The following is a 12,765-nucleotide window of genomic DNA, read 5'->3' on the forward strand; positions in this document are numbered from 1 at the left end:
GTGTGTGTGTGTGTGTGTGTGTGTGTGTAACTGTTGGTTTGGTGGTTTTGGCTTCTTTGGCACCCAGTCTTGTGATAATTATATATATATAGATATATGTATATATATTTATTTATTATATATTTATATATATTATATATGTATAAAGGAAAACCGAGGAGGCAGATGGTAACTAGACTTATCATGGTGACCATTTTGTAATGTATGTAAATGTCAAATGACTATGTTGTACACCTGAAACTATTATTATTTTGCATGTCAACCATACTTCAATAAAAATATATTCTCTCGGGGTGCCTGGGTGGCTCAGTTGGTTAAGTCTCTGCCTTTGGCTCAGGTCATGATCTCAGGGTCCTGGGATCAAGCCCCGAGTCGGGCTCCCTGCTTCTCCCTTTCCTCTCTGCTTGTGCTCTGTCTTGCTATCTCTGTCACTATCTCTCTTTCAAATAAATAAATAAAATCTTAAAATATTTGAATATCTCTCATACCAGCAAAAAAAAAAAAAGAAGAAGAAGAAGAAGAAAGAAAGAAAACCAAGGAATGTCACCACATTATTGTTCCTCAAGTCTGAAGGTTCTTAGCCAGTCCACCTTCTTTCCCATTTTTAGAGTCTTTTCATCATTGTCTGTTAAGTAATTTCTAGGGTATATAGTTGTATGGGAAGGAGAGGAGCAGGGGAAAGTGAGTCAACATCATCTCATTCTGGAACTAGAAATCCCCTAGTATAGTTTTGAAATACATTTCTTTTATTTACTTATTTAATTTTTAAAAAAGATTTTAAAAATTTATTTATGTGAGAGAGAGAAGGAGAGAGCATGAGCAGGGGGGAGGGGCAGAGGGAGAAGCAGACCCCCTCACCACCACCCCCGCTGAGCAGGGAACCCAACTCTGGACTCAATCCCAGGACTGCAGGATCATGACCTGAGCCAAAGGCTTAACTGACTGAGCCACCCAGGCGCCCCTGAAATACATTTCTTTTAGTATAAGTGCATTTGAGCATCTTCTGACCAGGTTTGAAGCTATTTTAATTTCTTTTTGTGTATTTCATTTTGGTATATTTTTTAAAGATTTTATTTATTTATTCGACAGAGATAGAGACAGCCAGCGAGAGAGGGAAAACAAGCAGGGGGAGTGGGAGAGGAAGAAGCAGGCTCCCAGCGGAGGAGTCTGATGTGGGGCTCGATCCCAGAACGCCGGGATCACGCCCTGAGCCGAAGGCAGACGCTTAACCGCTGTGCCACCCAGGCGCCCCCATTTTGATATTTTTTGACATTACTTGCTCGTTTTTATATTGGCTGGTGGTGTTTGAAGTATTGATTTGTAAGAGTTGTTCCCATATTCACAGTGAGTGGCAGATATTTTCCTCAGTTTATGGTTTATCTTTGGATCTTGCCTTTTTAATAGTAGTTTTTGCCATGAAGTTTTAAAAAATGTGGTTGAATATGTCAATCTCTTCCATGGCTTCTGGGTTTTGTGTCATTCTTGGGAAAGCCTCCTGGTTTCAGTATTTTCTTTTTAAATCCCCTCATATTTTCTTCTAGTATTTTTATAGTTTCATCTTTGAATTTTAAAATCTTCAGTCTATCTGGAATTCATTTTGGTGTATATTGTGAGGGAACATATCCGGTTGTCCCAAAGCATTTATTGAATAGTCCACCACTTCCTGTCTACTCTGAAATGCTATCTTTAAAAAAATTGTGGTAAAACGCACACGGCATAAAATTTACCATCTTAACCGTTTTGAAGTGTACAGTTCAGTAGTGTTAAGTTATTCACATTGTTGTGCAACAGATTTCTAGAACTTTCTTATCTTGCAAAAGTGAAACTCTCTTTGAACAACAACTCTCCATTGAAATGCTACCTTTTCATCATAGACTAATTTCCTGTCTTTGTCACTTCTTGCCTCGACCACCGTAACAGCTTTCTAGCATTTTTATAATTCCAATCTGTCATGCACACTATGCCTGATTCATTTTCCTCATGCAAACTCTGACCACAACACTCTCTTATTCAGAACCTTCAGAAGCCCTTCCTGATACCGCAGTTGAAATTAAGCCCCCATTCTGCTGTTTCGCAGTGCCTATACCTTTTCTTCCTGTCATGTCTCATGGTGTGTAATTTTAATGATCTGTGTGATTATTTGACTGTTGTCTCTCTCCTTGCTAATCTTCAAGCTTCATGACCCACGGGCAATGTGCTCGCCACATAGTCGCAGTGCTTAGCGTGCTCCTGGCCGCCAGGTGGTCAGTCCGTGTTTGTGGAATGAGAACTTCCCCTTTGCCTCTGAAATAAAGTAGAAACAACTGCAAGACCTGATTTTTTTTTTTAAAGATCTTATTTATTCGTTTGAGAGAGATAGCACGAGCGGGGGTGGAGGACTGGGGTGGAGGAAGGGCAGGGGCAGAAGGAGAAGCAGACTCCCCGCTGAGCGGGGAGCCCCGCAAGGGGCTCAAGTCTCGAACCCAGGATCCTGGGATCATGACCTGAGCTAGAGGCAGACGCTTAACCAACTGAGCCACTGAGGCACTCCTGCAAGATCTGCTTCTAACTTACCTTCTCTCAGCCCTCTGCCCTTCAAGGAAGTCAAGCTGTTGGACTCGCAGCCCTTCCTGAAAGAGCCGCAGGCTTTCTAACCCTTGGTTCTGGTTTATACCATGCCTTGATTTTATCTTTTTATTTGTGCTTCAATTTCTCCCTGTGCCCGAAGGCCATGCCTTCCCCCTCAGTCCCCCACCAGCATTACTGCCTTATGGAAATCCAATTCATCCTTCAAGACTATGGCTGTCTCTGCCACTGGACTGTGAGTTCCTTTACAGAGGAGACAGGGTCCCCCTAGTTTGTCCTTAGGGAGCAACACAGCTCCTAGATTCCAGGAGGTGCTCGTGGCCACACATCTCCATCTGCTCCCAGGCTGTGGGCTCCTTGAGGGTAGGCAGTGGTCCTTACTGTTGGGCATCTGGGAAACTTGCTTCCTGGCCCCTCAGGGCAAGACTTAGAGCTGGCTTCAGGAATCTTCTGGTAACCTAATGCGTGTGTCTGCTTGTGTTGGGAGATGCCTGAAGGTGAAGTGGTGGAGCAGGGGCAGAGCTTTCCCTGCCTTTCCCCAGCTGTGCGCTTGACATTCCCTCACTCCTGCCCCCTCTCCAACAATAAACAATTACTGCCTTGAGCCCTTCCCCCACCTCACCTGAGCAGAGCCCTGGCTCTCCCTAGAGGATGCTCCCTGCCTCTTCCTCCCTCCAAGCCCTCTGGAGAGGAGGCTGCCCAGTTGGCCACAGTTCTGGTCCCCTGGCCCTGGGAGACAGGATTGCCACGTCCAAGTTCCTGTTCTCCCCACTCCGCCGTGCCTTCTCTAGGGACGCCCAGTGCATTCCCTGTCACCACCTGCTCCCGAATGGCACCCCGTCACCTCCAGGATCCCGAGGCAGCCCCTCCCCCTCACCGAGGCACTGGCCCCTGGTTTGGGCTTCTCCCCACCCCAAGGGCTGCTGGCATCCTGGAAGCACCAGAGCTCGCAGAGGTCAGGGGTAGCAAGCTGGGGACCGCGTGCTGGATCCAGCCTGCTAACTTATTTTGTTTGGCCAGAATTGTGTTTTGTAAAGGCCCCAGCAGGGGAAGGACCTCGAACCCTCCAGACTTTTAGGGGCTCCGTTCCTTCCACATCCTGCCATTCTGCTTTAGAGTTCATTCCTGAGGCCACCTGGACCCTAGAGCTGTCCAGATTCTGAAATCCGCCTGCGAACCACAGCTTCCCTCCTTCCCCTTCACTTTCTGCCTCCCCCGATCCTGTCCTGTTCTCCACACACAGACCTCCAGGCCCTCAACCCTGCCCTGTTCTTCCAGGCTTCTGTTCTTCTCTTTGTTTTCCTACCCCTGCCTCACTGCACGTCTTCCTGTTGGAAGCCTTAGATGGATCTAACCATCCACCTTCAGTGGGAACACCCTAAAAATAAAAGTGGGTTAATTCTTTGCTGTCCTACAAACTTTGAGATTCTCCCCCAGCCATGGGGCCGGGGGTACTAAGGATAAAGACGCGCTTCTCACCTGGCCCCGTGCGCTCTGCCTCTTGCAAACTTCCTCTGCACCGTTTCCCCCCAAACTCCTGTCAGCCCTGAATTCGCAGCCATCACAGCCCCTTTGGGAACCTGCACCTGCACAGCAGCCTTTTCCCTCACTCGGTCTTTCCCTGGCAGACCTGAGTCTTGTCGTAAACCCCGATTGTTTCTAAGGGTAGCTGTGTCTTCATGCAAAGGCACAGAACGAGGCCGGTGAGGACATACCACACGCAGATAAACAGCCGCTAGCTCCCTGGAGGGCACGAGGCGATCAGGATTGAGGGAGAGAGAGAGTTGGTGAAAGGGGACTTTGGCCTTATCTGTCAAGTTTCTACTTTTCGCAAGGCGATGATATCATGGATTTATTACTTGTGAGATGGGAAAACAAACAAATGAAGCAGTTCAATACCAGGAAGCCTTCCCCAGACTTCCCAGGCAGATGGAGCTGTTTCCTTTCCTGGGATCAAATAGCGCTTTCCCCGTCTTATAGCAAATACTGTGCTTTATGGTAATTTGTTGATGCCTTTCTCCTAGATGGTGAGCATCCTCAGAGGGAGAAACTTAATCTCACTCAAGCTCCCAGTGCCTAGCAGGGTGCCTGGCCCAGAACAGGTGCTCAGGGAGTGGGGGACCCAATGCCCTGCCTCCGCCAGTGGGAAGTGCTTTGAACACGCTTGCTATGGGACAGGCCCTGACGCTAGGCCTGAGAAATCTATTCGTTTTTACCATACCAAGGGAGAATGTCTCTAGGAGTCTGAAATATGGGTAAGAGGAGCCTCCAGGCTCTTGGGTTGGGTCAACCCGCAGATGGGGCCGGCACCCCCAAGGCCAGGGTCCTATTCAGTGCTACCGTCTTGTCACTTGGCATGCTTTTTTTATTTTAATGTTTCATTTATTTATTTGTCAGAGAGAGGGAGAGTGCACGCACACGCACAAGCAGGTGGAACAGCAGGTAGAGGGAGAAGCAGGCTCCCCGCTGAGCAGGGAGCCCGACACGGGACTCGATCCCAGGACCCTGGGATCATGACCTGAGCCGAAGGCAGACGCTTAATTGACTGAGCCACCCAGGCACCCCACTTGGCATGCTTCTGAAGCCACTGCCTCCTCAGCAGTTAATCTAAGAGCAAAGGCTATATTCCTCAACATTGAATTTGTCAAGCCCAGCCCTAATCCGTATCTCTAAGATGAAGAGGCCGTCCTAAAGGAACAGGCTGTCCCCGCGCAGGGTGGGCCAGGAAGCCCAGAGTTAGGAGGACACTCACGCCAGCTGAGTGTCCCAGGCTTGGAGGGAAGGGTCGAACAACTGTCCGGGGGACTTGAAGAAGGCACCTAGAATCCCAGAGTGTCACCGTGGGAATCTGCTACTTTTGCAGTTTTCCAGAGAAATTTGAGCTCCCAGGTCATAGGATGCTTCTTAGGTCCCATCTATTGCCCATGGGCAACAGGGCGAAAGAGTGCCCTTAATGGGTCGATTATCCCGGGGCCTAGAGAGTGAGTAGGGTGGCCTGTAGAGTTGTAGAGTGGGTACCATGTGGACAGGGGCAAAGCTTTAGGCTTGGATGTGCCAGTGGCAAGGAGGCTGAGGAAGTCTGAATGAACCTTTCATCTGAGACTGCCTCCGACCAGCCCCTGTATTCAACTTTGAATAGAACAGCATTTCCAGGGTCTCGGGGCAGCGAGGCCAGGTACTTGGGCCCTGGGGAGATTTTAAGGGCAGCAGCAGTGGCAGGCAGAATGTGGTGAGCAGCTGCCCCCCCTTTGCGCCTCTCCCGTCCTCCCACCCCATCCAGCTTCCTCCCGGCTTAGCCAGCTACAACCCCACCGTGGGCCTCTGAATTGCTAGAAGTAATGTCAGCCCCCGCCGCACACCTTTAGACCTCAATGAAGAACACCTCCAGCTTGCTCGTCTCTTTGTAAGTAACTTTTATTTTTATTTACAACAGAATCGGGGGCTTTGTTCCTCCGTCTTTAGGGACAGGGTGCATCAGCAGCCAGATGGAAAGTCCGCAGTGAAGTCAAACTCATTCTGCCCCAGCCACAGCTCCGGAAGCTCATTGGCTCGGTCCAGTCCCAGTTCCACCACCAGCGACATCAGCACCTCCTCATCCACTGGGTCTGAGTCGATGATAGCGGGGCTCTGGGCACCGGTAGAAGGAGAGAGTGACCCCGCCCCTCCCGCCTGAGCCCCAAAGCCCCAGTTTTGTAGGGGCCCTGCCTCCCCCGGTTGGCCTGGAGTGGCGGCAGCCATCCCATGATACTGGCTATTAAGTTTCTGCAGCTGCATACTGGCCAGCAGATGAGGGGCGGGGTGCAGGTTGAAGGGTGGGGATTTAGCGGGAGGGGTGGCAGTAGGAGAGCCTATTGGAGATGGAGATCCCGAGGAACTAGTGGGAGCCCCACTGGCCTTGGTTCCGTTCGAGGCTACCCCAGGGTAGTGCAGAATGGCCACTGCTTTGCGATCTTTCACACCCAGGTTAGAGTAGGCCAGCGAGCTCATCTCTGGGTTGGCATCCTACAAGACAGAGAAAAGCACAGCTTGGTACCCCCGTTCCTGGTTTGTCCGGCACCGTTCTTTGGGCTCGGGAAGCTCCTACGTGCCCTTCCTCCGGGGCTGCTGGTAGGGATAGAGCAAGAAGGCCCCATGGCAAGTTAGGCTCCCAGCTCGAGTGCCCTTTTGAGACCACCACGGTCCTGAGCACTGAGCTCAGACCCAAGTCCTCGGGCCTGGGCGCCCACCATCCTAAATGGGTCCGTGGCTTTCATCTCTCTCACCCTGACCCTTCCTTCACTTCACGGTTCTGAAAAGGGCACCTCATTGGCTGTCTTCTCAGCCTCACAGCAATCTCTTCAAAGGAGTGGCCTGGTGCCGCTTCTGCTTCTCTGTTCCCTTCTCTGCCATCTTTCAACACCTCGGTGGGTTCGAGTTGACCACATTGAGGCAGAAGCTATTCTCATTCTCCTCACAGAAAGCCCTGCTGTCTCCTCTCTGCTAAAGGACACTAGATACCGTGCGTGGGAGGGCCCATCACAAGGCCCAGAGCAGGTCGTCTTTCCGTGCCTCAGTGTCTCCATCCGCAAGATGGCGGAAGTTACCTCCTTCACAGGTGAGGTGCCACCCTTGACATCAAGTGCAGGCCTCGACATAGTTGGCATTTCAGACTCTTGGCAGAAGTTGGATAAATTGGTGGGAGATGATGCTGTCAGCTGGAGCTTTTGTGCTGTATGTGAGGGGAAAGAAGGAATAAGGACAAAGGCTTTACAGACCGGGACAGCACTAGCAAAGCCCTAAGCAGGGCAACTCCACACAGCTACAAGGCAAGGATGGTAACACGGTTAGACCCAAGACCAGAAACCACCTGAGCAGAGGCAGGAGATCAAGCTAGAACATTTGCCTGAGGCAGGAAAGGTGCTTGATTTAGCCAGGTGCTGCCCCTGGCAGCAAGCTGCCCACATCACCAAGAGGGGACACACGTGACTGTTCCCTCATGCGAGTGACTTCAGAGCCTCCGGTGTGTGCGTGAGGCGCACTGTTTCTGATTCTGAGGGCAGGGATGTTCCTGCAAGTAGCACACTTTCTCAATGGGCCGCTGGCACCCAGGCTGGGGACCTGGGACCCCCACTGGGACTGGAAGAAAGTGGGAAGGACTGAGGGCAAGGAAGACCTGGAAAGCTGGATGCTTCAGCCTGGGGAAGGAATGAGCCCCCAAAGCTAACGTCATAGGCCTCCAGAACCCTGCTTCCCGCATGGGTGTGAGAGAAGCCCGGCCCATCAGGGTGGTCTCGGGGCACGAAGGCAGCCAGAGAACAGCTAGGAATGTCTCAATTGCCTCCATGCCTCCCAGACAACCTGGGCAGCACCGGACTGTCCCAGGATATCTGCTCTGAGCCCAGACACACCCATCTGTAGCGACAGGTGGGAACGAGTCTTCCTGGAGGGAAACCGAGGCACAGAGAATCAATGGCTTTCCCATCAGGTAGCTGTGGTTCTGGGAGCAGGATCTAGCACTCCTATATCCACACGCCTCACCTGACCGCTGGCCAAGTCATCATACCAGGAATGATTCAACCGGCTCCTAAAGAAATGATTCCCTAGCTCAAGTGCCAAAGGATAAGGGGAGGAGGGGAAAAAGAATGCCCCCAAACCAGAAAACTAAAAATCTCTGAAAAATCTCAAGTTATTTTCCTGGAAGCTTTTTTTTTTCTTTAAGCGCCCTATATTCTAGCCTTCATGATGAGTTAGAGACGTACATTTTCATATTTATAAATACCTCTTAGCCCAAAGATTCTTCAGGACCTTAAAAAGGATCTCTAATCCGTCCAGCAAGGTTTGAATTCTCCACACCTCCCTCTTCCCAGTGGCCATTAGAAATCTGTTCAGACACTTCTAGAAAGTGACCGCTCACTACCTCTCTTTCTCATCGCCATTTATACGGGAGGGAGACAAGAAAAACAGAGAAAGGAAGAAGGGGGCGGGGAGAAAACACGAGAAAATCAGTTTCTGGGTTTGCCACTGCTGCTTGATTGGAAAGCCCTGTTTCTTCTCTGAGGCAACCGGAGACTATTTCAAGCCAGTGATCACAAGACAAGGAGTCTAATCCATGTCATCTTCAAGAGCTCAGCACCTTGGTATCAAGCAATTTCGTGTCCAAAGAAAAATGTCGGGGGCGGGGGGGCTGACCATCTTTTCCCGTTCCTATCCAGCCTCCCTTCCTTCTGCCGCTAGGTACCCGAATGTACAAAAGAAAAAACAACAGCAGGAACAACAATAACAAAAAGAAACAGAGGAGAGAAAAAAAAAAAGTAGAAAAAAAAAAAGAACGAGAAAAAAAGTATCTCTGTTCTGATATCAGTTCCTGGGGAAGACGATTTTACCATGTCTCCCTCTTCAGGCAGGGAGCTCCCCTAGGCGGGTCCCCGTTTCCATTCGGAACTGTGGCCTCCCATCACCGCCACCACCCCACCAGACCCCCGGCCTGGGTCTGGGCTCTGTGGGCGCTCAGTAAGTGTTATTGAATCCGTCCGAAGAGGCAATAGCATTTCGATCGGAACCCCTGCCCCTGCTTCCCCGAGTTTCGGTCCCCACTCTGCCACCCAGCCCACCCGAAGGCAAAACTTGGCAGCGCGGAAACGTCCCAGCCCGCTATCCAAGCTGCGAGCTGACCACTGCGCAACCGCTGCGAGAGGCGGCTGCACAACCCAGAGCAACAAGTGCCTCCGCGCCCGCCGGCGCCTCGCGGGCCCCGGCCACCAGTTCCCGGCTCCGCCGCCCTCCCTTCTCTACGGGTCTTCCCAAGGGCCGGCAGCCCCCTCCCGCCCAGATGGGGGTGGGGAGGGGAGAGGAAGAAAAGAGAAGGGAAAGGCAGGTAGGGGGGCCGCGTCTTTGACCTGTTGGGGGACCAAAAGTTAAAATGGCACCAACCGGATGGCTCCATCTCGATTGCTATTTTCTCACTCAGAAGGAGAAATTTAAAAATCCAAACAGTACTGCGGCTTGGCTTGGACGCGCTCTAACCAGACCAGTCAGTTTCGCCACCTGAAAACTAAAGGCCCGTTGTTTGCGGACAGCTCGGCTGCCCTCCTCGCCGCATCCCAGGTGGATCTGCGGGAGTTGGGGGCGGCCGGGAGCATCCCTGCACGGTGGGCGCGAGCACCCAGGCCACCGGGGCCCGGAGCGTCCGCTCCCGCAAGTGCTGTATCAGGAACCGATCGTAGAGACTGGATGGGCAGGCGGGGAGGGGTGCGGGGTCTCGGCCTCGGCCGCGACTTTGGGGCCCCGTGGTCTTTCCGCGCGCGGGGGCGCACTCAGCGCCGGCGGCGGCCACTCCCGCGCCTCACCAACACTTACTGAGCGCCCGCTGAGCTACCCGTCGCGGCCGCAGGCTGAGCCTACCCCCTAGTCAAGCCGCCCGTAGTCAGTGCTATAAGCCCGGTACGAGAAGAGTGAGAGAGGCTCGGAGAGGTTCGGTAACTTGCCCAAGGTCACAGCGCTAGAAAGTGGCGGAGCCGGGATTCGCAGCCAGGTCTCTGACTCCAAGTCCGGCGCTCAGCGAGGCAGGGACTGAGTGCGCGGCCCGGCCCCGCGGCCCTCGTTTATAGGGAGAGGGGTGTGTGCGTGGGTGTGCGTGGGTGTGTGGGCGTGCGTGTGGGGGAGAGTAAAGGTCGGCTGGGTGGAAGAGGCAAGTTGCCCAAATTCACTAACTTCCATCCCGCAATTCCGCTGAACTCGGCCCCCAAAGCCCCTCTCGTCTCTAGTCCCCGAAGGAAACCTGAGCTCTGTGCAGCCCCGGAGCCGGAGCGTCCAGATGCGGTCCGGGCGATTAGGAAAGTCGGTGGAAGCCAAGCTGGAGAAAGCGCGGGCGCGGGGAGAAAAGGTGCTGCGGTCTCCCCGGGAGAAGCAGGCGCCCGGCCCGGCTGGCCGGCAGGCGGGCGCGCTGGAGAGCGAACTGGCTCGCTGGCGGGCGGGCGGCGGCCCCTCCGCCCCCAGCAGAACAGCTTTCAAACAGAAAACAAGTCCCCCCAGAGCCCCCCGGCCCGCCCGGCCGCCGCCCGCTCCCCACACCCGCTCGGCTGGAGTCCCTGGCCCCGCCGACCAGCCCAGCGCCCTGCCCGGCGGCCCGGCTTACCTCTGCGAAGCCGCCTGCCCTGGAGAGAGGGAAGCGCGGAGCCCGGTGAGCCGCGGGCGACGCGGTGGAGCCCCCAGCCCCTGGCACGCACGCCGCCACCGCCGCCGCGAGCCGGTCGCGCTCAGTGCCACCCGACCCCGGGGCGCCTGGGTAAAGCCCGCACCGCCGCGCCACCGCCGCACCGCACCGTGCCGCGCCAAGCAGCCCCGGCCCGCGCCCGTGCCCGCCCGCCCGCCCGCCCGCAGCTTCGGCGCCTGACTCCGGGGCGGTGGCGGTGGCGGCCGCCGCGCTCCCTTCCCGGCGCCGGGGACCCGGTTCTCAAGCCCCCATTGCCGCCCGGAGAGCCCTGACGCACTCGCACACGGGAGCAGGCTGGACTCGGCTAGGAATCCCAGGAAGGACAGACCCTTTCCCCCTTTTTTTCCTCTCCCCCCAATTTCCACGTCTTTATAACCGGCTTAGGGCATTATTAGCACATGTCCTGGCTCGTGGGCGAGTTGATGGCAAAATCTGAACTGGATACTCACCGAGGGCCAGAGCGGGTGCTGTGCCTTCCTCAGCCCTCTTCCTCCTCGCCGGGAACGACCCCTCGCAGGCGGGCTGCGGGCGGGCAGCCGGGCGGAGCGAGCCTCCTCTCCGCAGCTCAGCGGTGCCCCTTCTGCAGCTGTGCCGCTGGGAACATTTTATAGCGGCGGCTGGCGTGTGTGGCCCTTTAAAGGCGCTCAAGCTGGTGCAGTCACCGCGGATCGTGTGAAAGCGAAGGGCCGGCTGGGGAACGGAGTCCGAGCGGCCCCGCGGGTCCGTCAGCGCCGGAGACCGTCCGCGGTTCCCGGGGTGGGGCTGGCGGGCCCAGGCCGTGGGCACTCTGAGCCTTGAGCCCCAGGCCGACGCCTGCGCTTCTAAAGCTGCGGGGGGCCCGTGCCCGGGACCTGGTCTCTCCCCACCGCCCTGCATGGACTTGCCCAATAAATTCCACTTAGCAATTTCGCTGAGGCGAGGGAGAGCTGTTAGTGTCTGTTTTCTGACCTAAATCTTGCGGGGTGGCCAGAGCGGGCTTCAGGGGGTTGGGGAGGGGTGGGGGAGAGAGCCAGAGGGGCTCAGGGAACGGCCCGAGGAGGGGGACGCACACGGGACGGGGCTGGTGTCGGCGGGGCATGACTGGAGTTTTCTGCAGGGCTTTCTCGGAGCCTGTTTGCCCCCTTTGGGCCGCACCATGTTGTTGAAGGGCTGAGGCTGGGAGTCCCTTTCCCCCTTAAGGTCCCCGGATTCCGGGCAGAGCCTCATGGAGGGCCTATCCCGCAGCAGCAGCTTCCCTCGAAGGCCCGAGCAGGGGTTGGGTTCGAGGGATTCTCTTCTGTGGTCATCCCAGGCAGGAGGAGGCTGGCGGGATGCGACGCGGTGATCGGCTGCCCACCGGGACCGCGGGGCCAGGTGCAGCTCCGGAGGCACGCCAAAAAGCCAAGAACCGGCAGCCGGGTCCGAAGAGCTTGCCCCGGAGCTGGAGGGGGATTGCTTCTGCCTTCCCATGATACCAGGTTATGTTATTACGATTATATAACCATTCCCATCTAGCGGGAATAACATTTTGCATTTGGAGCATATATTTCTCAGGTTGGGATACTATCTTACAGATGTTTAAGGGAAAGAGGCCCACGTCCTCTCATTCATCTTAGTTCACGTTCCTTGTGGTCAACAAGCTCCCATCTCACCTCTTACAGGAAGGCCACCGGGATTATCCCTCATTCAAGCTCCTTTTTTTGGCCCCTTTCAGCAACTACTCATTTTACACTGTTTATAAAACAAGCTCTTTTTTTTAAAAAAAGTCCTGGTGTTAAGAAGAAAGAGGTGAGGCAATGTCATGAAGTCATTTTCACTATGTATGTGTTCTGTCTTCTTAATTGGATTTGAAGACCTAAAGGTCTTTTCTTTTTTTCTTCTTTCATTTTTTTTTTCTTTCTTCCTTCCTTCCTCTCCTCCCCCACCCCCTTTTCCCTGAGCGCCCTGCATTTGCTCTTTGAACAAAGTTCTGTTTGTTGACGGACTAACCGGCTTACCGACATAAAGATGGGCAGCAAACGGAGGGGCGG

General features: G+C 54.3%; 1 protein-coding gene across 6 annotated transcripts; it reads right to left on the minus strand.

Annotated features, from left to right (window-relative positions):
* Positions 1-5,961: 5,961 nt before the first annotated feature.
* CITED1 (Cbp/p300 interacting transactivator with Glu/Asp rich carboxy-terminal domain 1) lies at positions 5,962-11,353 on the minus strand. 6 transcript variants are annotated; one of them, XM_040631007.1, is made up of 5 exons: positions 10,679-10,786; positions 9,475-9,595; positions 7,149-7,273; positions 6,460-6,567; positions 5,962-6,192 (listed from the first exon to the last, which is right to left on the minus strand). In XM_040631007.1, the coding sequence occupies exons 2-5, from the start codon at positions 9,485-9,487 to the stop codon at positions 6,040-6,042; spliced, it is 399 nt and encodes a 132-aa protein (XP_040486941.1). In that variant the 5' UTR covers positions 9,488-9,595; positions 10,679-10,786; the 3' UTR covers positions 5,962-6,039. The 6 variants fall into 6 exon arrangements, with proteins under 6 accessions (XP_040486941.1, XP_040486935.1, XP_040486925.1 ...); XM_040631001.1 differs by lacking the exon at positions 9,475-9,595 and adding an exon at positions 11,034-11,111 and having other exon boundaries at positions 5,962-6,567; positions 10,679-10,697; XM_040630991.1 differs by lacking the exons at positions 9,475-9,595; positions 10,679-10,786 and adding an exon at positions 11,206-11,353 and having other exon boundaries at positions 5,962-6,567.
* Positions 11,354-12,765: the final 1,412 nt, after the last annotated feature.

The sequence above is a fragment of the Ursus maritimus genome (assembly GCF_017311325.1).
Source record: "Ursus maritimus isolate PB19 chromosome X unlocalized genomic scaffold, ASM1731132v1 scaffold_X1, whole genome shotgun sequence".
NCBI lineage: Eukaryota > Metazoa > Chordata > Mammalia > Carnivora > Ursidae > Ursus > Ursus maritimus.

Excerpts from the sequence above, each read along its gene's own strand:
- CITED1 (XM_040630984.1), bottom strand. Across the intron at positions 6,568-7,148 it reads GCACCTCACCTGTGAAGGAG|GATGCCAACCCAGAGATGAG; the intron begins GTAACTTCCGCC and ends TCTGTCTTGTAG.